The 27,209-nt window shown below is 36.5% G+C and overlaps 1 protein-coding gene across 1 annotated transcript in view; it reads left to right on the top strand.

The window, feature by feature from the left end:
* LOC128570210 (alpha-mannosidase 2-like) overlaps positions 1 to 27,209 on the top strand; it is a 104,328-nt gene that overhangs the window by 40,393 nt on the left and 36,726 nt on the right. The window contains exons 4-5 of the mRNA XM_053569156.1: positions 7,881 to 8,052; positions 25,826 to 25,953. Of these exons, the coding sequence (XP_053425131.1) occupies positions 7,881 to 8,052; positions 25,826 to 25,953 (300 nt within the window). The remainder of the gene's footprint in view (positions 1 to 7,880; positions 8,053 to 25,825; positions 25,954 to 27,209) is intronic.

Below are 27,209 nucleotides of genomic sequence, written 5' to 3'. Positions count from 1 at the left end.
TATGTATCCTTATTCTAAAAGTGTTTGTAAAAAGCATGTGAGGAAATCACAGTGTAGTGTTACCTTCAATTAATGTTCAAATATTGTCAAGTGCAGTCAGAATTTGAAAAGAGTTTAGGTCAACCAGGGTTGGCTAATGTCTGTATAGATGAGAGATGGTGGAGACTTAGATTTAGATGTCTGATTGCTAAAGGAAGCAGTTGATGAGAGTGAGACCGTGAGTTTGTATGTGGACACAGTTTGGACAGTACTTTTTTTGGTGTAACAACTGCAGGATAAAGCAGATTCTTTGGTTTTGACTATTGTGATGGAAAACTTGAGTTTTGGGAGCTAAATGTTATGAGGAAGAACTGGGAGCTATCATTCCTTGCTGGATGGCCTCAGGGGAGTGCCAGGTCTGTATGACTTTATACTTTAATAGCATAATCCTTCCTGTAGTCCTGAAAGGTGATAAACTAAACCCCATTGAACAGGTGAGAGCAGTGAGACTAAGGTAGGGTGTAGGTATAGTATAAGCAATTTGTGCAAAGTCAGCCATTTATAAATCCTCAGAGGTTGGTGCATGGAAGCCCAGGTTTTCCTGATTCTAACTAAAATCTGTGTTCTTTCCACTTACCACACTGCCTCTTCAGGTACTTTGTTCACGTGATTCTGTTTCTTTTTTTTTTCTTGCTTTATGGACATTTGACACTTTTGCACATTTTTCTTGACTTTGAATTGTTCATAGTGTTGTTAGATTTAGCAATAAAAATACAGAATACTCAGTTTAACTTGAATTTTTGATGACCAATATATAGTTCAAAAGTTTTCAAGAAACATAAAATTTGTATAAATGGAAACAGTGAAGCCTTTCCAGCAACACCTGGAAGCTGACCACATTGAAACTTGGCACTGAGAGGACGCTGTTGATTGTGTTTCTTGGAAGTGATATAATGGACCATGACACAGCCTGTCTCAGAACTTTTGTAGTGACCCATATATATGTCCCAAATGTCACGTGGGACATACTAAACATTTATTCTTTGTTGATCTGAAATGCATATTTAATTATGTGGCTCATTTGAATCTGTTTTGAAGACATCTCTAGAATGTGTGTATTGAGATCTCTTTTTAGAGGATGAAAAGAGTGTGGTTTGGGCTCTCACTGAACTTTATTCATTGAGCAACACATGTTCAGCAGCTGCTGACAAGGGTAGGTGACCATAAACATCTCCCGATTCCCCTCATTTCAGTTACCTTCATCTATTTTTCAAGCCTGAGCACTTCAGAACTCACCAGTGCTCTGGTAATACAAATAATTACTAATACTTAGGAGCTTAATGTATTCCATGCTTTGGGGTATTTTATATGCATTGAATCCTTTCCTCTTCTCAGTAACTTTATGACAGAGTCCTATTATTACCCTTATTTTTATAGATAAGGAAAAAGGCAGAAGAGAGGATAAGTTGTCTGTGTTAGGGTTGAGTTTGAACCCAAGCAATCTGGTTCCAGAACCAGGACTTGGAACCATTTTTAATGTTGCCTTTTACAAGTAAATCTTCTGAAACCACAGGCAGCAGTTTTAGGAGGAAAGTCTTTCTAAGCCAAATGTCATTTCCTTTAGTATTATTAATCATAAAAAGAGATTTTAACTATCTTGCAAAACTGGACACCTCACTGCACTATTTCCTATCCCTTTTTTCCCTACTTAATTTTTCTGTTCTATCCTTATGGGAATGGATGTCTTTGTCCTTAAATACAACATTAGTACATGAGATGGTGAGTGGTTATCCTCATTGCTACGTTTTTTACTATAAGAAAGTGATTTAGAAGCAGTATTTTCCAGCTTTCGTGTCCTGTAGAAACTTTGATAATTTGTCCAATAGTCACTTTTACTTTTAACACTGTCTCTCATATCATAGACAAAATTTTCATTGTTTCAAGCAACCAAAGCTCTCTTTGGGGAGACTTATTAGGCCTGAAGCATCCTCAGTTGTTGTTAGTAGACGCTTATAGATGGGATTCTTAGCAAGGGAGGGGAAAACTTTAGCACAGATTTAGAAATTATTTTGGAGGTCGATCTAACAATTGCAGGTATGTCTCAGGTTTCAAGGTATGCAGGTCATTTAAAGGGTGCTGAGAAAGGCAGGACAGTAAGGGGTCACAGATGGACGTCAGACAGCTGCAGGACAAACAAAATCCCTGCGTCCTAATGGTGAAGCAGATAGACTCTTTCCGTGTGGGATAAAATTTCCAGTTGACAGCACCTTAAAGGGATCCAAAGTGCTCTCTTCAACAACATAAAATGAAAGTTAAGCTGATATCAGAAAGCTCTTAGATGACATTGAGTCACTCCCCCCGCCCCCCCAAAAAAAGGTTAGATTATTTCAGAAACCTGAGTTCAGAAGCATTTAGAGGAATCAGCAAGTTTCCAAATACTCACAGGTCTTTGAAAGCCTCAGCTTCAACTCTCTGCTTACTCTCTTGGAAGTTTTAGTCTGTTAGTAAGTTCTCTTCATTTTTTTTCCTGGGCCTTTTATTTCCCTCTGTCCATTTCCACTGTAACCATTGTTTAACAGAATTATTGCAGTGGTCTGTTTTCCTGTCTCTCTGCTTTGACTTTCCCTTTTTAGTCTAGCCTTTCCACTCTTGTTATTTTTGAAAGCACAGGTCAGAAACTTTAACATCCTTCTCAAGTTTTCCATAAGAAAAAAGTGATTTATTTAGAAGGTTGTCAGTGATTCGTCCCTGCTTCTATTTCTATTTTTTATTCTCGCCATGTTCCCATCATGTACCCTGCAGGGCAGCCATACTCAGCTGCCCGGCTTTTTCATATGTTCTTTCCTCTGTTGGGAACTACCACCCTTTCCCTCTATCCAGATGATGACTAATCTAAGACTCTTTCTTCTGGTAGGACTTTCCTGTTTCTTTGTTTCCATGGCATTTTGTTCATATTTTCACAGTAGAATCTATTTTCATTTAGCTTTGCTTTATTGCTTTGCCCTTATTACATGCTCTGTATGTATTTGCATGAATAAACCAGAACGTTAATTAAAACTCTTTCACAGTTTATTTGGGGGGTGGGGAGGGAAGCTTAATTTATAACAGAAATGTTGGAATTAAAATTAATCAGTAGCATATTAGAGTAATAGTAATACCAATTAAGATCGAGTGTCATCACTTAAGTACAAGTCTGGATGTTGCAGTCAGATATTGAAGGGATTAACAAATGATGGAAGAAACTTGTCGATCATTTATTGATAGAAAAGAAATTATTAAAATAAAGGAAACTGTTTAATTAACTATTTTTTTCAGTAAAGGCTATTTTAATGTAACTGTTTTTAAAACTCTTAAAATTTTATTTCAGGTTATTGTATGGGTACAAATGATTAGGTTATATCGTTTGCATTTAAGTAAAGTTCAAGTTATAGTTGAGCCCTTCACCCACGAGGTGTACCAGTTAACTCTTTTTAAATTTGAGAATATTATCACATTGAATGGAAAAAACTTAATTCTTAAGTTGCGTATTTTAAATGTTTACTATCCATATGTCATTTATCTGAATACAATTAGTTTTGACTCAAAATTGTTTTCAAGTTTTCCAAAAGGTTGGTGTTTATTTAACTTTAGAGTAGAATTAATTTATTCATTAAAAAATCATTATTGTAGCAGTTAAAACCGAGATGGGTGTTTTAAATTATCTTAGGGCTCACAGATTCTTTTTAAATATAAATATCATAGACACTAAAGATATTGGACAAAGATTATCAGGTTATCATCAGAATAGACAGTGAGCTTATTAAAGCTATTAGTGTAGTAGTATTTTTTACTCTTGGGTTCATTCCTAAGCTAAAGTAATAAATTTGCATTTAGACTCTAGAAGCCAGCTTTGGAGCTGTTTGGACATAGATTTGTGGGCTCTGGTGCTCAGAAGGGAAGGGCAGGCGCTGGGTGAGCAAGTTCTTTTGTCCTGTGGATTTTTCCTGTTGAAAGCTGTGTGGTCAGAAGAATGGATGGGGAGGTCCTTCTAGAGTCCAGGACTTAAGGCCAGGCCCCTCTTCCCCCTGTCCTAAGAGTGGGACTGTGCATGCCCTGAACCAGGGAAAATGCTTGTTCCTTAAGAGAATTGGAAGTCCACATAATCTCTAGATACTTGAGCTATGATTGAGAGCCCTACATTTTAAAATATAAATTGTAATTTCTCTGTGAACAATTACTGGGTGCTTAATTGTTCATGCACATTGAAAATAGGAAGTAGAGTTTCTGACTGTTAGTTTTGTGTCCTAGAACCTAAACTTTTTTTGAAATAATAAAATAGTGGTATTAAGTTTGAATTTATGCCTGCTTGGTAGAATTTCTAATTATACACTCCTGGTTTTAAATATTTTCCCACTTTTTAAAAATAGCTATTAGGTTTTTTATGGATGGTAGTGTTGTTAGTGTGAAAAAGAATAAATTGGAAAGTATTTTAATGCTGTTCTAGCCCTGGTTCAATTTCCAGGTGTATTCAAGGGAAAGAAAAAGCTGTGAATTGACCACTTAAGTAAATCAGTTTGCAACTCAATGTCCTAAGATTATTAAATCTAGAGGTAGAAATACAATTTTATGTCAGAAAAATTCATCTCCTACAACTTTTCATCAAATACTGTACTACCTTTCTGATTGGTCTCATGTTAATATACAATTGTAGTTTTTACAGTAATTTAGAAAAGTAAAGAACCAATTCAAAGTGAAAGGGAATACTTGATTACTCCATTGTGTAAGAGCAATAAAAGCTATTTTACTGTTAACATTACTCAACATTGAAAGCTGCAAGAGGCTATCTTTCGGTTCATTCTTCATTAATTGTGCTGGGATATTAGTGTCTATTATAGATGAGTTTTATGGAAGGCTTTTAAGTTGACATCTGTGAGTTTGTATTTTGGCTCATGTAAATATCTTTGACATATTTTCTGCATGAATTTGGAAGGGCATATTAAGTGGTGAAGGCAAAAGGAATCAGTCACTAAGATTCTTCTATAAAAACTAACATGATAAACTAGTGTTTGAAATGGTCCTTAGTTCATCACAAATTATAATTGTTGAACATAAATTATTGCACTTAAAAAAAACTTCTTACTTACTTACTTATAAAGACTACCCTGTTTCCCCAAAAATAAGACAGTGTCTTATTTTAAGGTGTGCTCCCAAAGATGCTCTAAGTCTTATTTTCAGGGGACGTCTTATCTTTCCTGTAAGTAGGTCTTATTTTCGGAAGATGTCTTATTTTCGGAGAAACAGGGTAGCTCTTCTAAATTTGCCTTTTATTCTAGATCACTGGAGTTTTATTAAATTAATTTTGGAGGCATTCCACTATTCATAGTTCTTTAGTGAATAGTCAGGTACTTAGGAATTAGTTTTGACTTTCGCTAAAATTCAGGTAAAAGGTATATGTGATATCTTAAAGATGGTAATTCTAATAGAGCCATTTGTGTAATTTAAGTGGTCCTTGTTGCACATGTATAATAAGACCATGGTACAGAAATACATTTACTTGTTTACATTTGAATTTAGCTCAATCTTATACTATGTAAGTAGATAATAGTATATTACATTAAATATTATGATGATACTTGATAAAATAAATTCTCCACACATTGTGATCTTTAGTTTTTAGATGGTAATAACACTCTTTTGTCCAGGACTCTATACTTTTCTAGGGCTGCCGTATCAAAGTACCACAGACTGGATGGCTCAAACAACAGACATTTATTTTCTCATAGTTCTGAAGGGTAGAAGTCCAAGATCAAGGTGTCTGCGGGGTTGGTTTCTTTGAGGGCCTCTCTCGTTGGCTTATATATATATGAATGGCCTTCCCTCTGTGTGTGTCTGTGTCCTAATCTCCTGTTCGTATAAGGACATCAGTCAAATAAGATTAGAGCCCACCTTCATGACCTCAGTTTACCTTAATTATCCATTTAAAGACCCTTTGTCTCCAAATGTAGTCACATTCTGAGGTAGTAGGGGTTAGGACTTTGACGTATGACACAGTTTGACCCATAACAAGGGCATAGCGTGAATTTTATGCAAACTGTAATTTGGGGTCACCAATATGTTTAAGATGTGTACCAGTTTATTTGAATGTTTTAATTGTATACTTTTAAAAATTAGGTGTTAGAAATGTCTTTTTTATTTACTCTTTACCTGGTTTAATTGTAGAGATGGAGGGAAAGGGCAGTTAGAGGCTGATGATGATGATGATAGCAGCTAGTATTGATCAAGTGCTATATTATATCCCACGCTCAGTTCTGAACCCTTTTTAACTTGGGAGTGTTGACATGGTCAACAAGGAGTTAGGGCATCCCTGTGTAAGGGTGGTTTGGATTTTCTTGGCTCTTCTCTGGGAATCCAGATGTGGGGTTCTGGCTTAGTGGTCAGGAGCAGTTTTTCAGGTTAGTCCTTTATGAAGCTGCGTGAGATGCTTTGCAAACCCCTATTTCATGAGATATCTGAATTTTTCTAGAGATATAGGCTTTTTAGTTAAACATGGAAAAATTGAGGTATCCTGGAAACATTCTTAGGGAACAAACCACCTTAAAATTACCTTAAATTAGGAAAGTCCTCTAAAGAATATTTTCTATTGTATTTCTATTCAGCATGTAACTTTATACTTGCCATGTCATAGGTGCTCAGTAAATAATTGTAGAACGAATGAGTAGATTTCAGTTAAAGGAAGAGCTGTAAATACAGTCACAGCTGCAGTGCACTTTGTATTGGCATTGTCAAAGTAGTTGTATTGTTTTCTCTGTCCCAGAAGTCTTCTATTTTTTTTTTTTTGCCAGCAAATGTAATGTACAGGGAATCTTAATTATAGACAGATAAAAGCAGCAGTCACCTGGACCCCTCTTACTTTAGTATTCTCACGTGTTTGGGGTTTGGCAACAATAGAGCAGTAAGTGGTTCAGCCGGCGTGGATAGAAACTCTCCTTGCTGTAAAGTTTCATAGATAGGAACAGGTTATTTTACAGAGGTCCACTTTTCCACTTTGCCCACCAGCAGGGGGTAGAATTGGTCGCTCTGTATGTTTTTGCCTTGGCCCTTTTATGATTTGTCTCATGGGGCTGTGTTTAGACTTGTGGGCTTTTTAAAAAATGTTTCTTTTAGCCAAAATGTCAATATTTTTACATAAAATTTCCACTGTATTTTGAGAAGTGTAGGAAAAATCAAAGAACCAGACTGACAATCTATAATCCTCTTTTGAACAACTTTACATAGATGTGCATGTGTTTATTATTTGATTAGCATCACTCTGTGCTTCTAAAAAATTGAGTAATGTACAGCCTTTGGGAGCAAATACCTATCTTTGGCAGAGTTCTGTTACTTAATATTCACATTAATGTTGTAAGTATCTTATTCCCTGCTGCTCGCTTTTAGGTGTAGTTTATACCTGCGCTTCCTTTATTCTTAGTGTAATTTATTTAATGGTGGGGAATTTTAGGTGTGGCGTGAGAGGGTAAAATTTGGATCCCATATTTTGAGAACAGTACTGCCAACTTGATACGGTTTAGATTTTCAAAATTGAAAAAATTCTCACTGGAGATAAAAATTGGATTGGCTATTACAATGATTAGGTATATAGAACTGCTTTTTTAGCCTAAGGTCATCTTTATTATTTTTCTCATTTCTATCTGAATTTGTGCAGTTTTCAGAGTATTTTCATCATTTCCATGTTAGTGGGTTTTTGAGTCCTGTATAAACTGAAATGGAATTTCATGAATTGAAAATACTTGTTAAAATTTTAAATATGTCTTTATATGAATGAAACATTTAAGGGTTTCCAAAGGTGATACAATGGAATGTGACTGAGTTGAAATCATCTGTATGAATCAGATCTTTTGTGGTATATTTGTGTCTTGATTTAGGTTGGTTGAAGACTTTCAATGACTACTTTAGAGACAAGACTCAGTGTATTCTTAATAATATGGTCCTAAAGCTGGCAGAAGACTCGAGGAGGAAGTTTATGTGGTCTGAAATCTCTTACCTTTCAAAGTGGTGGGATATTATAGATAATCAGAAGAAGGATGCTGTTAAAAGGTTTGTTTTAATCTTTTAAAATTTGGTAATACTGAGGATTAATTGTACAATGAAACAAATAATTAATTTTTAAAAGGTGAAAATTCTTATTTTTATACTTGAAACAAAATATTTCTTCACATTTCTTTTTTTATGGATTTTGGTTTTCATCTCTGAGAAAGCCATTTGAAACTTTCTATTTAAATCCTTATGTTCCAGACTTGTCCTAGAAATGGAATTACTAAGTCAAAGGAGCTTAGCATTTTAAAGGTATTTTTTAAGCATATAATTAGAGTGACTTCTGGGAAGTTTGTTTTAGTGTATTTTTCAGTCTTCCATGTAGAAAGTACCAATTTTTCTGCCTGTTGGCTAACAATATAATTTTTGAAAACCTTGGCCAATTTGATAGATGAAAAATTTTAATTTGCATTTTGCTTGGTAATAATATTGCGTATTTCCTCATACATACAAGCTAAGTTTTTGTAACTTGCTTGTTAGACATTTTCTTACTGATATACAGACATTTTAATGTATATTAAAAACTTCCTTATTTTTTCTCATGTTTTTATTTTCTTTTTAATTTCTTAGTATGTGGTACATACTTTTAAAAAAATTTTTATGTATTCAAATCTATTATTTTGATTTCTTTAGATATTGCTTTTACTGTCATATTTAAAAAGGCCTTCCCCAATTTAGAGGTCAGATAGTCCTTTTTTCCTTAGTTTTATTTTTGACCATTCACTTTTTGAAATACTAAAATGTATCTGTTTTTGATCTAGTGCAGTAGGAAGTCCTCTGACCACTACGTATATCCTCTTCTCGGGGGTTAAGAATTACGTCATGATTTTTTTTCCATTTATTTAACATCACTCACTCTTACCTATTGTATTACTATTCTATACTTTCCATGTTGTAACTGATAATCCTTCAAACAATTATCTGAAGTAGGTGCAATTATTATCCTCATTTTACAGATTAGGACACTGACTCTTTCAGCATCACTGGTGAGGTCATGGCAATGCTGGTTATTCCATCCAGTCCAGGCTGTCCAGCTCCAGGGCTGTGCCCTTTGTCCCCTGTGCTGTGATGCCTCCCTGAGATTTTAATAGCCTATTCTTTTCTAATGATTTGAAGTGCCAACTTTATTATATGTAAATATGCATTGATTTCTTAGCTTTTTAATGTATTTCATTGACTTTTTTGTTTGACTGTAATTATAATTTTGTTTGACTATGGCTTTATGGTATGCTTCATTAACTGACAGTTTAAATTTTCTCTCATCTTTATTTTCTTTTTTTAAAAAATGTTTAATTTTGAGTTATGGATACGTAATAGTTATACATATTTATGGAGTACATGTGATGTTTTACTATGAGTGTATAATGCAAAATGATCAAAAAGGCTAATTGGCATATTCCTGATATCAAGCATTTATCTTTTCTTTGTGTTAGGGGCATTCTCATCCCATTATTTTATCTATTTTGAAATATACAATGTATTGTTAATGATTGAAAAAATTGTTTTAATGAGTGACCATTGAATTTTCCCCAAACCTGAGAATGAATTAGTTAAATTCCTTCTATTCCATCAAAAACAAAATCTCTTTGGTGATGAAAATTGACATAAGCATTTAAAGGTAATTTGTGAAGAATTGATTTTCCCTAATTTTCACTGGAGGTGGTTTTTTGGGTTTTTTTTTTGTTCTTTTTTTTTGGGTTGCAGGCTCAGAGTGCTTAGAGGGCTGGTGAGGAAGGTACTTTAAGTGGAGGCTGTTGGCTCTGGGAGTATTGGATCCACCTGGTCACTGCTTCATCCAGAGGGGCTAGCCGCTTCTGTTTTGGCCATGTGTTGCCATGGAAACCAGGCTATCAGGTTATCCCTCCAATTACTTAAGCTGGAATCCCAAAATGTTACATATAAAGTTTCTTGACTTTTTAAATTGAAATGTTAGCTAATTTAGATTAACGTATGTGGGCACATACATATGGATGAGCACACGCAGAGCCAAACAGAACACATTAGCGTTTCTGAATCTTTAGTTTAGATCGAGCTACCTAGTAGTTTGCAATTTAATAGGTGTCTTGTAAAACCACAGAGAACTGTTGTTTGTTTTATAGGTAAAATTCTTTGACGAAGTTTTAATATTAAAAAATGTTTTTGGTCTGTTTAGATCTTAACATTCCTCCTTGAGTACAAACAATACCTCATATTTTCTAAGAAAACAGCATCTTTTTTTAGAGATTTGGAAAATCTCTCAGATTGGTGAGGTTTTAAGAATTTGTCCATCTATACTTACTTTTGCTTTTTCTGTTACTTTTCTTGGGAAGCCGATTTTTCTTCTTTATCTTGATTTACTTAATTTTGTTGCTTCTTTATTTACCTAACCCCTCCTCTCGCCCCAGACCTATTTGTCCATTCTGCTTTTGTCTTTCTGAGTCCTTCTGTCCACTTTCACCAAATGCTACATGGGCCAGTCCATTTAATAAGCAGCATGTCTCCATCTGGGTTTGCCTTTTCGCACTGCTCTAGCTAGCATTTACATTTCTATGTGCTATTTTTTTCCCCAAAATATTCTGTATCTGTACTTACTGTTTTCTCTCTGACTTGAGTATGTTAGTAAAACAATTTTTTGTGTTACATTTTTCCTATATACTTTATTTAAAACAAGCTTTTATTATTTATTTATCTATATTTATTTTTTGAGAGTCTGGCTTGCATAGAGTTCAGTGGTGTTATCATAGCTTACTGGGCTCAAAGGATCTTCTGCCTCAGCCTCTCACTACAGAGGAGGACAGGAATAGGCAACTACATGTAGCTAATTTTTTAGCTCTGGCTGGTCTCGTGGGATCCTCTCACCTTAGAGTCCCAGAGTGCTATGATTGTAGGCATGAGCCACCACACCTGGCTTAAAAAGGGCTTTAACGTTTTTATGGTCAGGGTGTATGGATTGTATGTATACCTTTTATTTTTTAGAATTTTTTGAGTTTTTCTTTGTGACTTAATGTGTGGTCAGTATCGATGAACTTCCTCTGGTAGCTGAACAGCTGTTTGTAGAATGCAGAGTTTGGTGGGTGTCTGCTAGATGAACTTCCACTGCTACCTGAAGAGCTGTTTGTAGAAGGCAGAGTTCAGTGGGTATCTGCTAGTTCAATATTTTAGAATTCGTCTTTGTGCGGTCAGTTCTGCTGTCATGCCACAGTCACATTCCAGAATTGTGCGGTGAAAACCACAGAGCTTATGGAAAAAGTGGGCTTATTGTACAGCACTTAAACACTTCATTAATGACACACACACAAAAGTTGGAAATGTACTAAAGATGCTAGTCCAGTTTCACATGTGTTTAATTGGTTAAGAATGCATAAGTAAATGTGTCAGGTTACCTTAAAAAAGACCTGACGGTTGTGGAAATGGGTGTTGAGAGGAGTATAGATCATGAGTTTTTGTGAATTGGCAGCAAGGGGGTTATCTGAAATCCATTGGAGAGTTAAGTTGTGTGGCAGATATGGAGGGTGTGGGTCACTGCCCGCCTGGAGCTAGGAGATATTGGAGGGGTGCCTTGTGTATTCTTGCACAGCTCAGTTCAGCTCAGTAGAGTTTTCTGCCTTCTCCAGTATTTCCTAGGACTAAGTTGTGCATAAGCAGTGCAAAATACGTTCCCTAATCAATCACTTCGGAACCAAATTCCCACTTTTAAAACAATCTTTCATAGCAGAACGGACTATTTATTTTGCTATTATTCCTCTGCCAGCTTTTTTTTTTTTTTAAATTTTGGGGTGTTTTATGTTTTTTTTTTTTCTTTCTTGTCTGATCTTTGCTGCCTTATTAGCTCATTTGTTCATTCATTCATTCATTTACTAGACATGGAGTTTATCTATGCTGGGGCAAGGACTGCAAGGTTCTGTGCACTCCCTGGCTTTTCTTCATCATAAATTCTTTTCCTTCATCATAAATTTTATCTTTCATCATTGACAAATTACCATCTTTTCTCCTTTAAATGACTAATATTACTATCAGTCTTTTGTTGTTTGTTTGTTTGAATTTGCCTGACCTGTGCTGCCCTCTTTACTTTAAGGGCAGTGGATTTGGAGTTAATAGGTCTGGGCACTAGGGCCAGGCTTCCTGGGAAGTCCCATCTACTGTGTTACTTTGGGCAAGTTACATAACTTGTCTGTGCCTCAGTTTCTTCACGTGGGGGTAATATTGGAATGCTAATTATTTATTTAACATTGGAATGTTTATGTTATTTTATTTAGTTCTCGTGAGGATTAAATTAATACAAATAACATGCTTGGCACAATACCTGGCACATTTTAAATCCCCAATAAATGTTAATGGCTCTTATTTTAACTTTAATTTGTCAGTTGTGTATTTCTCTTGGATGCCATATGTAAATTTTAGTTCTGAAGTTATCTTGAGAATCTACATCATTTAATGGTAGATTTTAACTATAAAATGTATGTTTTCTACCTTAAAAAAATTTCCTTAACATAATGCTTCATTGAAGATAACTTTTTTCTTGTGCACAGATGCTATTTGAATTTTTTTACTATATCCATGAAAGTACAAATTTTTGCAAAGTTATATATCTAAGTATTTAAGTTTTCCATTTATCACTTTGAATGTTTTTTTAGCTTCTATGTTCTGCACTTACTAATTGATAACTGCTTTTGTTTTATTTGTTTTAGAATCCGTTTATGTGGTTATCGAGTCTCTAGGGTCTCTTTTTCATATGCATTTTTCTTTTAATTTCTTATATTTACAGCATTTGGGGAGGTTTTTCTCAAGAATTTCCTGCCTATGCCCTCACCCCTCTTCAGTACTCTCAGATGAGTCTTCTCTGACTCTGAAGGCTTGTTTTAACTTTGGCCCTCTGTTCTTTTTCTTATTGTGCATAGTCCAAATGTTTTCCACCTTTTTATTCTTGAGCAAGAAAAGCTGTATTCACACCTGGAATTTGTCCCACGTAACGAGTAACTTGCCTGGAATCCCTTCCCATTCTGACCCAGTACTTCACTTTCCTTGCTATAGGGATCAGTCATTGCTGAACGCCTGGCTTCTACTTCACCTGATTTCCTTTTGGGAAATGGTCTCTTACACAGAGGAAACAGATCCTTCCTCTTCCTGCCCTAGCCCAGACAGGTCAGCTGTGACCTCTTTCCCAGGGCTTTGAATCTTTCCAGGGATCCTCAAACTTTTTAAACAGGGGGTCAGTTCACTGTTGGAGGGCCAGCCTACAGTTTTAAAAAAAACAAAAAACTATGAACAAATTCCTATGCACACTGCACATATCTTATTTTGAAGTAAAAAAAACAAAACGGGAACAAATACAATCACACCGCCTCATGTGGCCCGTGGGCTGCAGTTTGAGGACCCCTGCAAATGGGAGTGGACAGATGGGAAGGAGGGAAGCAGACCCAGAGGGAAGGTCACTCCTCGCTGCACCTGCATTCCAGAGACTTTTCTCAGTCCCGCGGTCCCTGCAGCATGAACTCTCACTTTCCTCCAGCCTTTGGTCAAGCCCAGACTTTTAGCCTGTCTTCCATTCTGTGTGCCCAGGACCGTCTCCCTCCATGTTTTCTATCCAAAGTCAGGTTGTGTTTCCTTGCAAATGAGAAAGTTAGATGATCTATTCTGCCTTAGTTTCTTTGTTAAAGAACTATATCCTGGAAGGTCATATGAACACCGGGGATCCAATAGCTGGGGAGGGTGCCCAGGTCATAAAAAGAGCTGGGGCCCTGTGAGGACCTAGGGAAGGACCACCCCATTTGTCAAGTACCTTGTTTCTGTGGTGAAGCTGCTGAGCCTGGTGCTGGCTTTCTGCACCTCACTTCCTCCAGTAATGGCCTGTGAGCAGGTGGGGAGCACCGTGTGTCTGAAGGAGCTGCTTGTCACAGGTCCAGTGTGCTTGGCAGCCTCCCAGCCTGAGGGTGAAAACTGTGATTGCTGTCTGTCCGAGGACTCAGCTCTCCTTCAGCCCTTGCCCTCTGGACTAGGGGCTGTTCTGAAAAGCTGTCAGAATCTTCTCTGTTTATGACAATGGACTCCATGATGATTTTTTATGCAGGACAGTCGTGGGTCAGTAATTGTGTTGTTTCAGTGTCACCTGTCTGTATCTGTCAGAAGTGCTGCCATTCTTTTTTTTTTTTTTTGAGAATAATCAATCTATTGAAATTAACCCAGAATTATACAGACATTAGAATTACCCAAGAAAGATATTACAACAGACATTACAGCTGCATTCCATATGTTCAAAAGGGAAGTAGAAATATGAAGGGTAAATTTTTTTTAAGATTTTTTTTCTTTTTTTTTTGAGACAGAGTCTCAAGCTGTCACCCTGGGTAGAGTGCCATGGTGTCATCACAGCTCACAGCAACCTCCAACTCTTGGGCCCAAGAGATCCTCTTGCCTCAGTTTTTCTATTTTTAGTACAGACAGGGTCTCGCTTTTGCACAGGCTGGTCTCGAATTTGTGAGCTCAAGCAATCCACCTGTCTTGGCCTCCCAGAGTACTAGGATTACAGCCATGAGTGCTGCCATTCTTATGGCCTGAGCATAGTCCCCCTTCCTGATTCTGTCTGGATGCAAGTTCTCCCTCTCTCCTTTCTATTCTGTTGGCTATTTGACTTAGTTTAAACCATAAAAAATTGCCAATACTTGGTCACATTTGATATACAAAAATGTCAATTAAAATATTCTGGAATGTAGGGCTGATGTTTAATGATAACATTTTGCTTAAAGAAAAAATTTATTTCATAACCATGTTCGTGCAAATGAGGGCTGTTTTGTTTCTGGTCAAGGTTTGCCAAAGTTTTTTTTCCTTTTAGCTAGAATCATTCATTTTTGTTCATATAGTACATTTATCTAACTAGGGTAATTTTTTTCTCTATTTACTTGAACAAAGCATTCTTAGTATTAATTGCCTAAATGCATTTTTTTTTGAAAACTTAATGTTTAGGTTTGCTCCATAATTGAAAATTCTGAGCTTGAACTAGGTGTAGTCACTAATAGATTTTTTTTTTGACTGCTAGAATACTGATTGTGCGATGGCTTGTTTTCCCTTTTTTGAAGATAAACTATGTATTAAATATCTGTACCTAAATTTGCAAGCTGGCTATTGTAGTGTAGAACTTGTTAATTCCAGCAGAGTTCCATGTGAGCTTTCATTGTCCCTAAAGAATACTAATTGATTATGGGAACTTAACAGAAACATAATTCAGATGTTCTCCATAATCTATTCTAACAATGACGTGTTTGATTTTGCCTTCCTCACCAACCCCTTGGCAGTATTTAGCTCTATAAGATTTAAAAAATGAGAATCTAGTTAACTAAAGAGACATCTAGGCAAACAACATCCAGCTTTTCTATTACTCATGACTTGAAATAATGTAATAAATTAGAGTCATGGTGCCTATTTGTGATACATACCTGTTGGAGTTAAATAATTTACTTAACATTAAATAATCAGCACATTGTCTTTTATGCTTGTTTTATTTTAAAAATGACTCGCATGCTAACATTCTTTTTGCTTTTCAGGCTTCATATTTGGATATTTTGGACTAAAGGCAATTAAGAACTACACAGTGTTTACAACACACACAAATATGAACCCTTATTTAGAGTCAGGCAGATGAAAACATTAACTTCAGCATTTCCCCTGCCTGGCATCCAGCATATGGCACGTTCCTTGTTCCTCTCTGAGCTCTGAGACATTGGGCCAGGTTTTTCATTGTACCTGCTATTGAGACCAGTGTTCAGTAGACAAACCCACTGAGGTGTTGGAATAGAAGAATAGTTTTTGTGTTCACCAAAGTCTTGACCAGCTTCTCTTTGTGGATCTTTTGGTGTAAAATAAGGCTCCTGATGTGTACTGGAGGAAAGTACTATCAGTATAAATTTTGTGTCTGTACTTCATTGCTTTGCCAAGAATGCAAACCTTTTTTTCATCTCATCTTTCTATCACCTTCTTTTGTCTTTCTTCCTGTGTTTGTATTGGAAAGATCTACCCTATTTTCTTACCTATCTCTGTTTGCTTATTGAAATCAGAGAAATATTTGATGTTACTTTCTTAAATAATAAGAATCCAAATTGAACTGATGTCCATTTAGGGTTTTCCTAGAAAAAGATACTGTTACACAGACTCATTTATCATACATTTTATACAGGTTAGATTTTATGTTATTTAATCAAAACCTGGTATAAAATTTACAGAGCAATGAGAAATTACAGTGTGTCTTGTGAGGTTCAGATCACTTGCAGATTTGGATTGAGTTTCGAGCCTAAAGATACTTAGCATTTCTCCAAAGGGATCAATGCAGTGTACCAGTTTCTAAAATAACGTAAGTTCTAATCGTTGAAGCACAGTATACATTTATTTAGGAAAGCACATACTCTGTCCGCACCCTCTCCAATCCCAGTTCCTCTGGGTGGGGCTGCTCTGCTGCTTCTGCTTCTCCTTTAGCCCCGGCTTCTATTTGCACCATGGGCAGTCAGGGAAGCCCCGGGGAGCTTCCCGGGTGCTCTTTCTTGGATACTTTCTCATTTCTTAGGGAGGATTTCTTTGCAGCGTTGGCACATTCTCCTTGAAATTCTTCCCTTTTTGGCTTCTGTGACCCTGAACACTTTCTCTGTAGGGGCTGTTCCTGCCTTGCTGAGCATTCCTTTTTCATCACTTCTCTGATTTCTTCCTTCTCACTTTTCATATGTTTCTGTTCTCCCCTGTTGGGTAACACCCCATGGTTCTCCTCTCTCCATTTTGAGTGAAAACCACACCGTGGTTTTAACTACCAGGCATGGTGACTACTTCCAGATCTAATACAACACCCACGCCACTTTCTTCTTCCTTGGTTAATGGTGACAGTAAGAGGTAACGCTAAGAGCTTACAGTGTACCAGGCACATTCTAGGCACTCGTGTGTCTATTCAGCAGTCCTCTAGCAGGCTCTTGAGTTAAGGTCCTTCTTACCTTCATTCTGCTGTTGAGGGATCCGAGGCAGAAGTGTTAAGGAACATGGGTAAGGTCACCCAGCTAGTAAATGTGGAGTTAAGACCGGAGCCAGCCTGGCCCCGGAACCAGTGCTGTCAGCATCTGTGGGGCTCTGCCCATCCACCTGCCATCCCTGCCACATCCAGTCAGTCCCTGGGCCTTGTCAATTCTGCCTCTTAAGTATCTGTGACTCTGACCTTTCCTTTTTACCCCCATCGCTCTTGTTTTATGCCATTGTGAAAACCTCCCAGTGGTCTTCCTGTTCCCAGCTGTATCACTTCCTCCATCTCACCAGCACCGTTATGTTTCTGGCATGCCAGTGTGACAAGGTTTGCTTTAAAATGCTTCCGTGACATTTCCGTGTAAAAAAGGGACAGATCAACTCCTTTACCTGACACGTACTGTTCTTTTCTCTGGTTCTTCCCAATGTGTCCACCCTTACCTCCAGCACTTCCTGCCTCTTATCTGGTCTCAGGCACACTTGGTCACATGGGTGTCCTCGGACACACACTGTTCGTGCTGTTTAGGAATTTGCCCAGGTATTCAGTTTGGATTTTTATTTCTTCCTTTTGTGCATTGGGCAATTTCAATCCTACTCACTTCTAGGACTCAGCTGAAATGTTACCTCATCTCTGAAGCCTTCCCTTATTTATTTCTTCATCCACTCAACAAATATTTGTTGTGCTTTGCTCAGAGGTATAGGAGGTGAGCAAGACTGACCTGGTCCTAGCCCTCAGGGAAGAGCAGAGAAGACACATATTTAAACACAGTATTACAATAAAGGGTTCTCTTTTATGGAAGCAAGAAGGAGGTCTAGAGGGTTTCCTTAAGGGATATTCAAGCTGAAACCCGAAGAATAACTGGAACTGGTCAGTCAGGACGTGGGTGTCAGAAGGTGGAGAAGGGATCCCGGGTTATGAGAAGCGAACTGTAACCGTGGTGCAGGGATGAGCGAGAGCATGGCATTTCACACACCTGGAAGTCGATTAGACTGCCTCAGTGGGGGAGGAGGCGGGGCCCGGCTGTTTCTGCAAGGCTGGTAATGCATGACCGTGTGGGACCTCCAGATCTGAATTTCTCCCAGGGAGATACTGTCTCACAACACCACAGGTTAGCAAGAGTATATATATATCCTCATATATTGCTGCTGGGAGTGTAAAAGTGTGGGTGACTTTTGAAAAGCCTCCAAGAGTTTTCCAAAATTAAACACCCACCATGTGACCCGGGAGCTTTACTCCTAGGAATTTACCTAAGAGAGATGAAGACATGTCTGTGAAAGTTGTGTAAAAAAAGTTGTGTGAAAGTTGAAAGTTGTTCCATAACAGACCTTGTCATGGGAACTTCAAACTGGAAACAGTTCAAGTGTCCATCAGCACAATGAGGGATTGAAAAATTTAATATATTCATATGACGGAATGATTTTTTTCTGGAAGAAAAAATAACGATTTACTGAAATACACAGTCATGTGGATGAGTTTCACAAATATATGAAGCAAAAGAAGCCAAATACAGAGGAATAAATATTGTGCGATTCTGTTTTATGAAGTCTCCACTGATCTATGGTGATAGAAACCAGAATGTCAGACTTTGGGAATGACGCTGCCATGAACATGGGTGTATAGATATTCGTTTGAGTCCATTCTTTCAATTCTTTTTTGTATATACCCAGAAATGGGGTAATGCTGTATTTCTGTTTAATTTTTTGAAGAATCCTTCATAAAGCCCCACTGTTTTCCACACTGGCTGTACCATTTTACATTCTGACCAGCAATGGACAATTTCCAATTTCTTTGCATCCTTAACACTTACTTGTGTTATTCCCCTGCCCCTCCCCCCCATTTAAATAATAGCCATCCTAATGGGTGTTGTACCAAACTTTTCAAATAAATAAATATCTTGGAGACTTAGTATAAAATCTATTTTATGAATAGGGGTTAATTTATTTAAATACTCTCAATTTTATTTTTGGTCTCTTGCTAACGCATAGTGTATCCTTTAGTATCTACAAGGTTTTATTTTGTTTTCCATACATACATACATACATACAAGCAGCATTTATTTATTTATTTATTTATTTATTTATTTATTCATTCATTCATTTATAGTAAGCAGGCCTGGGTCCAGTTCAAACCCAACACCCCTGGTGCACAGGGCTGGTGCTCTAACCAGTGAGCTATGGGCGCCCAGCCTGTTTTCTATATTCTTAAATATTTTGACTTATTTTAAGTAGGCATGGATAAAAGTATATGCACATCTTATGATTTAATAGTTATCGCTGGCAATGTGTGAGAATATCTATTTGCACACATCCTTGACGTCATAGTATGTTATACAACTTTTTGATCTTTTCAATCTGATAGGTGATAAGTGAAAAGTGACATCTCACTTAAGTTTTAACTTGTATTTTCTTACGAACAAGGTTAAATTTCTTTTCAATTTTAGAAGTCAGTTCTTTCTGAAATATCCCACTTCAAAGGATTGCCTGTTTTGCTTTATTTCTTATAGTTTGATACTAACAGGAACATTAAATGTTAAACTGTGAACAGATGTGATTCCTGTTCTTCTGGTGCTTATAGTCTATTGGAAGAGAAAGACAGCAACATAGAGATACTCAGTTTGAGTTTGTTATCAATGCAATGAAAGAAAAGCTTTGGATTAAACGGTAACTGTTTGGGTGGGATGTAGTGGCCAGTAATGATTTCTAATGGATCCATAGAGCCAGTGAAGCAAATATTACAAGGGGAAAAAAAAATTATAAGGCAAATGGAAAACATAGACAAGTGATCTGAAAGAAGGGAGTATGACTGGAATGAAATGAGGAAGAAATGATGAGATAGAAGTAATTTGTCCTCTGCTTCTCAAATACTAAATCTTTATAGGTAGGCATCAACAATATTAAAAAATATACAATGACTTTCCCTAATTTATTATATGAGGGAATTTAAAATAAATCTTATTATTACTATCATACTAGATAACTAACTCTCCATGAAAGGGCTATGAATCAGAGAATTATTAGTAGATTCTTTAGGGTATAAATTGATTCCTTGGGAGCCCCTATCCTTTTGAATTGTCCATTTAACTTTTTTTTTTTTAATTTAGGAATGAAACCATGTATGTCATCTTGTATTATTTCATATTTCCCCAGATGTATGATTACAAATTCAACTCATTTTTTTCCACGTGAAATTAATTTGCGATTCTTCGAAGCTTGCTAAATGATGCATTGTTTGCTACTAAGTTGTCTGTAACAATTTCCCCATTAGGGAAAAAAGCTCCTTGAGTGTATCTTTTTTGTGTGACCAAATTCCAAATGTCTTATGATTCTACTTAGGGGAAAAAGTGACACTTAGAGAAAATGATTTGCAGCTTCTTGTGTTTTGCAGTAAATTCATAAGTGTAAATTCTGTATCTTAGGCAAAATGAGCAATGACAGGCCTGCTCAGCTTAATTTTGATCGGATATTTTCATAAGCTTTTTATACCAAATTCCCCATCACAGAAATAGAAACATGGAAGTACTTTTATGTCTTTTACCATTTGTTAGAAGTTAACTCATTACTGTGAACAACAAAACATGGGTATTATTCATTTTGAGAGTCAGTGCCTGGTTTTCTAATTTCTGATTTTTCTAGATAAATGTACTCTTTTGTTCCCCTTGCTTTCCCTGCATTTTGCTACTTTTTCATCTAGCTCTGGTATTTATTAGTAAATATCACAAAATGTATATGTAAAACACTCTGCCAGAAATCAGCAAGTCTTGATAGAAAGTAAGCAATAGATGCTCTCGAGTGGACTCATCTTTTGGACTTTGCATTCCCCTGCCTGTCAGACATAGCTCAACTGAAGCTTTGCGCTCAATCATTGGAAATGTTTGGAAGTGCTGTGTTCATTCTAAGTAGGTTTCTCTGTTGATACAGGTATTAACTATTTCTTAATTAAAAAAAAAATTGTTAGTCTGGAATGTATGGTTACAATGTGTTTTAATCTATCACTAAACAGTATCAATTTTAAGTGTGGTACTTTTTTGCAGGCTAACATAGCTTTTCTCTTATTTCTATAATTTTTTTAAAGTAAAGTATTTTCTGAAGTATTATTTCTGTAAGAATTTTGGTCTTGTTTGTAGTCGCCACTAAATGATGATGATCATGATAATCCTTCTTAATAAGTAAGCCAACCGTTTTCCTTATGTCTTTTGGACTTTTTTTTTTTTCTCATTCATCAGACAATTCTCATCATATATATTCTAGAATACAGAGCAAATTTGTGTGCTTCTGAAGTTTCTGGGTTTTTGTTGTTGTTGAATGGAAAGTGTTTAGGCCTCACACAGTAAATCTTTTATATCAGAGCAAACCTTTCTGCCTGAAAGAATCTTCTGGTTTATGTTCTATTTTTTTCATCCTCATAGATGGTTTAAAGGTGATACTGGAAGAAAAACAGGCAGTTCAGAAACATAGGAATATTCATTAACTTGAAAATCATGTTGTCTGTTTTTTTCCATTGCATGTTTTGTTTTATCTGATTAGAGAAACTGGGCTAACCAAAACCCAAACCTTTCTGGCCTGCTATTATGACATCATTTATTCCTGTTTTTTGACCTACTCATGCAATTTTTCTTAAAAACCTATATGAGCATATTATTTTAAAATATGAGTCTCTTGACTTTTATGACATAAAATACCTGGATTTTTTCTTATGAGCTTATTTTAAATCACTCTGATTGGAATTTTTTTTTTTTAGAAAAACAGTAATGCATTCTTTCTCCACTAATTTGATGTCTTTTTTATTTTATTTTTAACTGATACTAATATTTTTATGTATCTATGGGGTATGTGTGATATTTTGTTACATGCGTTGACTGTAATTAATGATCAAGTCAGAATATTTGCTGTGCCCATCACCTCAACTATTTTATTTATTATTTATGTGTTGGGAACATTTTTTTCAAGTCCTCTTTGAAATATATGACACATTTTTTAAAATTATATTCACATTACCCTGCTATTGAATGTTAGAACTTATTCCTTCTAACTGTGTTGTGATGGCACCCATTAACCAGCCTCTTTTCATCTGCGCCCCATCCGCCCCTTACCTGCACACCCTCTCTGCCTCTGGTACCTATCATTCTATTCTCTGCCTCCCTGAGAGCCTCTGTTTTAGCTCCCACATGTGAGTGTCTTTCTGTGCCTGGCTTATAATAATGACCTCCAGTTCCATCCATGTTGCTTCAAATGACGAGGTTTAATTATATTTTTATGGCTGAACATTCCATTGTGTTTATAGACCACATTTCTTTATCCATTCATCCCTTGATGGATATTAAGGTTGATGTCATATCTCTGCTATCGTGAACAGTGCAGCAATAAAATGGGACTGTAGGCACCCCTTTGACATACTGATTTCTTTTCCTTTGGATAAAACATGGTATTAAATTGCTGGATCATGTAGTAGTTACATTTTTAGTTTTTTGAGACATATTCAATGCCAATGGCTATTTGAATAATATAAATATTTTAAAAATCTATTTCTCAACTTCCTATTCTGGCTCCCCGTTGTGTCTGTTTCTAAGTTACAGTTGTTGTAACTTTTTAATGGCTTTTACCCACTGGAAGGGCAGGTTGCTTCTCATGTCTCTTTCCTAGAATGTTTCAGGCTAAATTCATAAATTTATTCTTTTTGTTTTTAACTTTCCTTGTCACCTGCATTTCCTCTCCTCCTTCTGCTTGATCTTTGACCGTCCTTCTCTGTGTTTGCTTTAGATTTCACGTCCTTCCCTATTTCCTTTTTTAACGCCCCTAAAACTTAATTTTTTTATTGGCCCCTTTTCTTTCTTTTTTTTTTTTGTAGAGACAGAGTCTCACTTTATCGCCCTTGGTAGAGTGCAGTGGCGTCACAGCTCACAGCAACCTCCAACTCCTGGGCTTAGGCGTTCTCTTGCCTCAGCCTCCCGGATAGCTAGGACTACAGGCGCCCACCACAACGCCCGGCTATTTTTTTGTTGTTGCAGTTTGACCGGGGCCGGGTTTGAATCCACCACCCTCTGTATATGGGGCTAGCGCCCTACCCACTGAGCCACAGGTGCCACCCATTGGCCTCTTTTCTTAAGCCTGCTCTTCTTTTTCAGTTAGCTCCTTTAGGATGTTCTGTTGTTACAAAGAGTCCAGTCCCAATTTTTACTCATTACTGCAAAGTGACTTCCCTTCTCAGGGGACCTCCACTGCCAGTGTATTGTTACTACCACTCCTTTAAACACCTGGCATCAAAACGCTAAGTCTTACTTGCTTCAAACCTTTCTATCTCCAGTCATTTTCTAATACCACTGGTACTTTCTAATGAAATGCCTTTTCTCTCTTCTGCCTCCTCCATATTTTCTCCTGCTCCCATATTCTCTAGATCATATCACCTCATACCTAAGATCATTAAAACTTCATCCTGACCCTTCCCTTTCTAATTCTTTTTGCATATATCTGTGAGCTTCATCTAATATAAAAATTTAGTATAAATACCCAAATTAATCTGATGGACTCCTTCGTTCATTGATCTAACAAAGATTTTTGAGTGCCCGCTGTGTACCTAGCAAGCTTCTAGGCCAGAATGAAACAGCACCTCCTGGACCTGCCCTCCTGGAGCTTACATTCTAACGGTGGGTAGGAGTGAAGAGGGAGAGAGAAGAGGCAGGGAAGTTTGGTTCTCATTCAAACGAGATGGATAGAAAATAGTGTACAGCGCAATGTTGGTTTAGCTTAGGTGCTTGTGAAGACTTTTCTGAACTGACACATGAGGGTAGTTGGGACCAGCCAGGTTGGGAAAGATAGGAGATAAGAGAATAGATAATAAAGTGCTGAAAACATTTTAATAAATGGAAAGCTTTCCATGCCTCTCCAAAATTAGTAGGTTAGTCTTGAAAGTAACCACTGTGTCTAGATATGAGCTTATTCATGTAGTATGGTAAAATAGCATCTAAGGCCTGGTAGCAAAGGGGCGAATTAGTCACAAATGAGTTGGGAAAAGTAGCGTCTGTGTATAATGTGTGTGACTCCTTGTTTGATGGACTATTCCTTGAAGACCATTCATGTCTATGGAATAGGAATTATGTAGCAAAATATAACTGATATAGATGAAGAAAGAAAAATGCCACCATTGGAGTATTTTTAAAAATTTATTACTTAGTTTTTTTTTTAAATCTGGCTTTCATGTTTACTCAAAATCAAACAAAGAGATTATTTTCCAGAAATACATATATGAAATTTTCCAAAGGATCTGTTTATTTGGATATTAAGATAGTGAGGTTAAATTTCTTTATTTGATGGTCAGTGATTGAACCCTAAACCATCCTAACATCCCAGGCTAGCAGGTATAAAGTATAAAGGGCAGGACTGGTCCATGGCCTTTAGAATTTGGCTAAAAGAGGCAATCACCAGAAAGGTAAGAAAAATTAACTAACTGCAAGGGAAGGCCCATTGCCAGGAAGGGTTGGGCATAGTATCTTTGAATTTAGTTGTGTTAACTATAGAAATGCAATTTTTTAGAAACTTGCAGATTCTTTATTAGACGGTCTTTATTTAGGCCTTTGAAATTGGTGGTTTACCTGGACATTTTGAGTTTCTTTATTCTATGAGTCATCATATTTTCATGTGAAATTATATTAGTTGGTGATCCCTATGGCAACATAAATTTCATTCAGTTCTTTCAAAATTTGCAGGAAATGTTTTATTTGATTATATCTTTTTAGAAATTGACTTCATTATCTATTCTGTGATTGGTCATACACTCGTGCACCTGTGTGAATAAGTCAGATGTGTGTTAATGTCATGGCTTCTGTTACGTGCTTTGGAGGAAAATCTTTATTCACTCTTTGTGCCTCTGATCTGCTTCACCTTCAGCTTGGCTTGGTTATTGGCTTTAAGCTGCAGCCATTCTTTTTGAAGCTGCTTTGCTTTTTTCTAAAATTTTACCTCATTGTTCAAACTGTCTTGTTGTACCTTCAGAAGTCTGTGGCTCGTAAGATATATGCTTATCTTCTTAACTTGAATGCTTCCTTGGGCATTTCTCAAATTTTCAATATTTTAGGTTTTTTTTTTTCCTCAGGGGAAGGTGTCTCCTTAAAACAATTCAATTATTAGGGCTGGGGATCTTGTCACCTTGTCTAAAGTCACAGCAAAGGAGTACCCAGTAGACAGTGATAATTTAGTATAACGATAATATTTTATTCAGTATTGGAAAGTAAATTATACAGTCTACATTTTAACTAAGTCAAAGTGCTTTATAATGTTTTCTGTATTCACAGAGTCATGTGATATTTACTAGCTTTACCCTTATTATTATTATTTTTTGGAGTAGTTTGCATGATTAACTTACCAGCATTATCAGGACTAAAGTAAATACTGATTTTCTGATAAAAGTATATTGAAACAAATACTGTACTTAAGATGACAGCCGTACAATACATACTTCTCAAGCATGTCCTGAGTAAAGCACTTTGCCAGGGGCTCTGCAAGATTCAGAAATGAGTCTGTGTAGCTCCTGACATTGAGAATCTTTGAAGCTGTGTGGCAGATTATACCCCTGTGAAAAGGAACCTCCAAAATGATCTTCGTGGCTTTGCCCAGGGTAGGAGAGGGATTACTCAAGGTACTTTACTAAGACTGCGTTATCAGAGGCCTCAAATTGAAATTCATTCACTGGTATGAAAAATACTGTTTTAAAACTAGGATAAATACTGGTTATAGTTAAAGGCTGTAATTGTTTGTTTAGTTTTTTTATTTGAACTTTTCTTACATTTGTTAATGTAAACTCTTATTATTTTCTCTTTAGTTTAATAGAAAATGGTCAATTTGAAATTGTGACAGGCGGCTGGGTCATGCCTGATGAAGCTACTTCCCATTATTTTGCCTTAATTGATCAACTAATTGAAGGGCATCAGTGGCTGGAATATAATCTAGGTATGTATTCTCCTTCATTTGGGATATTCTGTGCAATTAATTTCAGGGAATGTGAAGTGAGGCTCTATTTTATTTTTTCAAATAACTATTATAATTTTCCTAATACTGATTATTGCTGAATAATTTATCTTTTGATAATTTATGATGTTTCTTAGAATATAAGGTTAGTTATATACATACACTACAGTCACCATTAGGGTCATCTGCCTTGTTTCATGTTTCTCTGTTAATTTGGTCTATTTTTATTAATTTAGAATTTTTTAGGATATTAATGATATATTAGTTAAGACACTTGGTCATAAGAAACAAAAACCTAGTCTGCTGCTGCTCCATGGTCTGGAATAAAGCCCTTCCTCTTTAAAAAAAAAAAGAAACGAAAACCTAAATTATTAGCCTTAAGCAAAAAAAGAAAAGAAATGTAATTATGTCACTGAGAATTTCATAGATTTGTAGCTCAGATAAGGTGGGTTCCAGGGGATTCTAATTAATGTTTTCTGAGTACTATCACTTTGGGCCCTGCTTGGTTTTGCTTCTGTCTTCCCCCTGGCTTTCTTAACATAGTGGGTAAGACTCTGTCTCTAAAAAAAAAAAAAAATGTGAAGTCTCCATCTTTTCTTATGGCTGAATAGCACTCCACGGTATACATACTTTACAGTTTGTTAATGCCTTCATGGGTTGATGGGCATTTGAGTTGCTTCCATGTCTTGGCGATTGTGAATGGTGCTGCAATAAACATTTTGGTGCAGATGTCTTTGTGGTAAAATGATTTTTATTCTTCTGGGTAGATACCTACTAACCGGATTGCGTTAGTAAAGAGGGTCAACTTTTAGTTCTTTAAGAATTTTCCGTACTCTTTCCATAAAGATTATATTAGTTTGCAATCCCACCAGCAATGAGGAAGTGTTCCTGTCTCTCCATATGCATATTTGAGACTTCGTGATGTGGGCTAATCTTACTCAAGTTAAGTGATATCAGAGCGGTTTTGATTTGCCTTTCTCTGATGATTGAAGACAATGAGCATTTTTTCATGTGTTTGTTGGCCATTTGTCTGTTACCTTCAGAGAAGTTTCTGTTCAAGTCTCTTGTCCACTTAAAAATGGGGTTGTTTGCTCTTTTCTTGTTGATTAATTTGAGTTATTTGTAGATTCTAATTATCAGGCCTTTGTTAGATTCATAACATGCAAAAATCTTCTCCCATTCTGAAGGCTGTCTGTTTACTTTGGTTGTGGTACCCCAGCTCTGCAGAAGTGTTTTGC

This window comes from Nycticebus coucang, chromosome 18 (assembly GCF_027406575.1).
Source record: "Nycticebus coucang isolate mNycCou1 chromosome 18, mNycCou1.pri, whole genome shotgun sequence".
NCBI classification, from domain to species: Eukaryota; Metazoa; Chordata; class Mammalia; order Primates; family Lorisidae; genus Nycticebus; species Nycticebus coucang.
The sequence above is the reverse complement of the archived record's forward strand: the minus strand, read 5'-3'. Positions and strand labels throughout refer to the sequence as shown.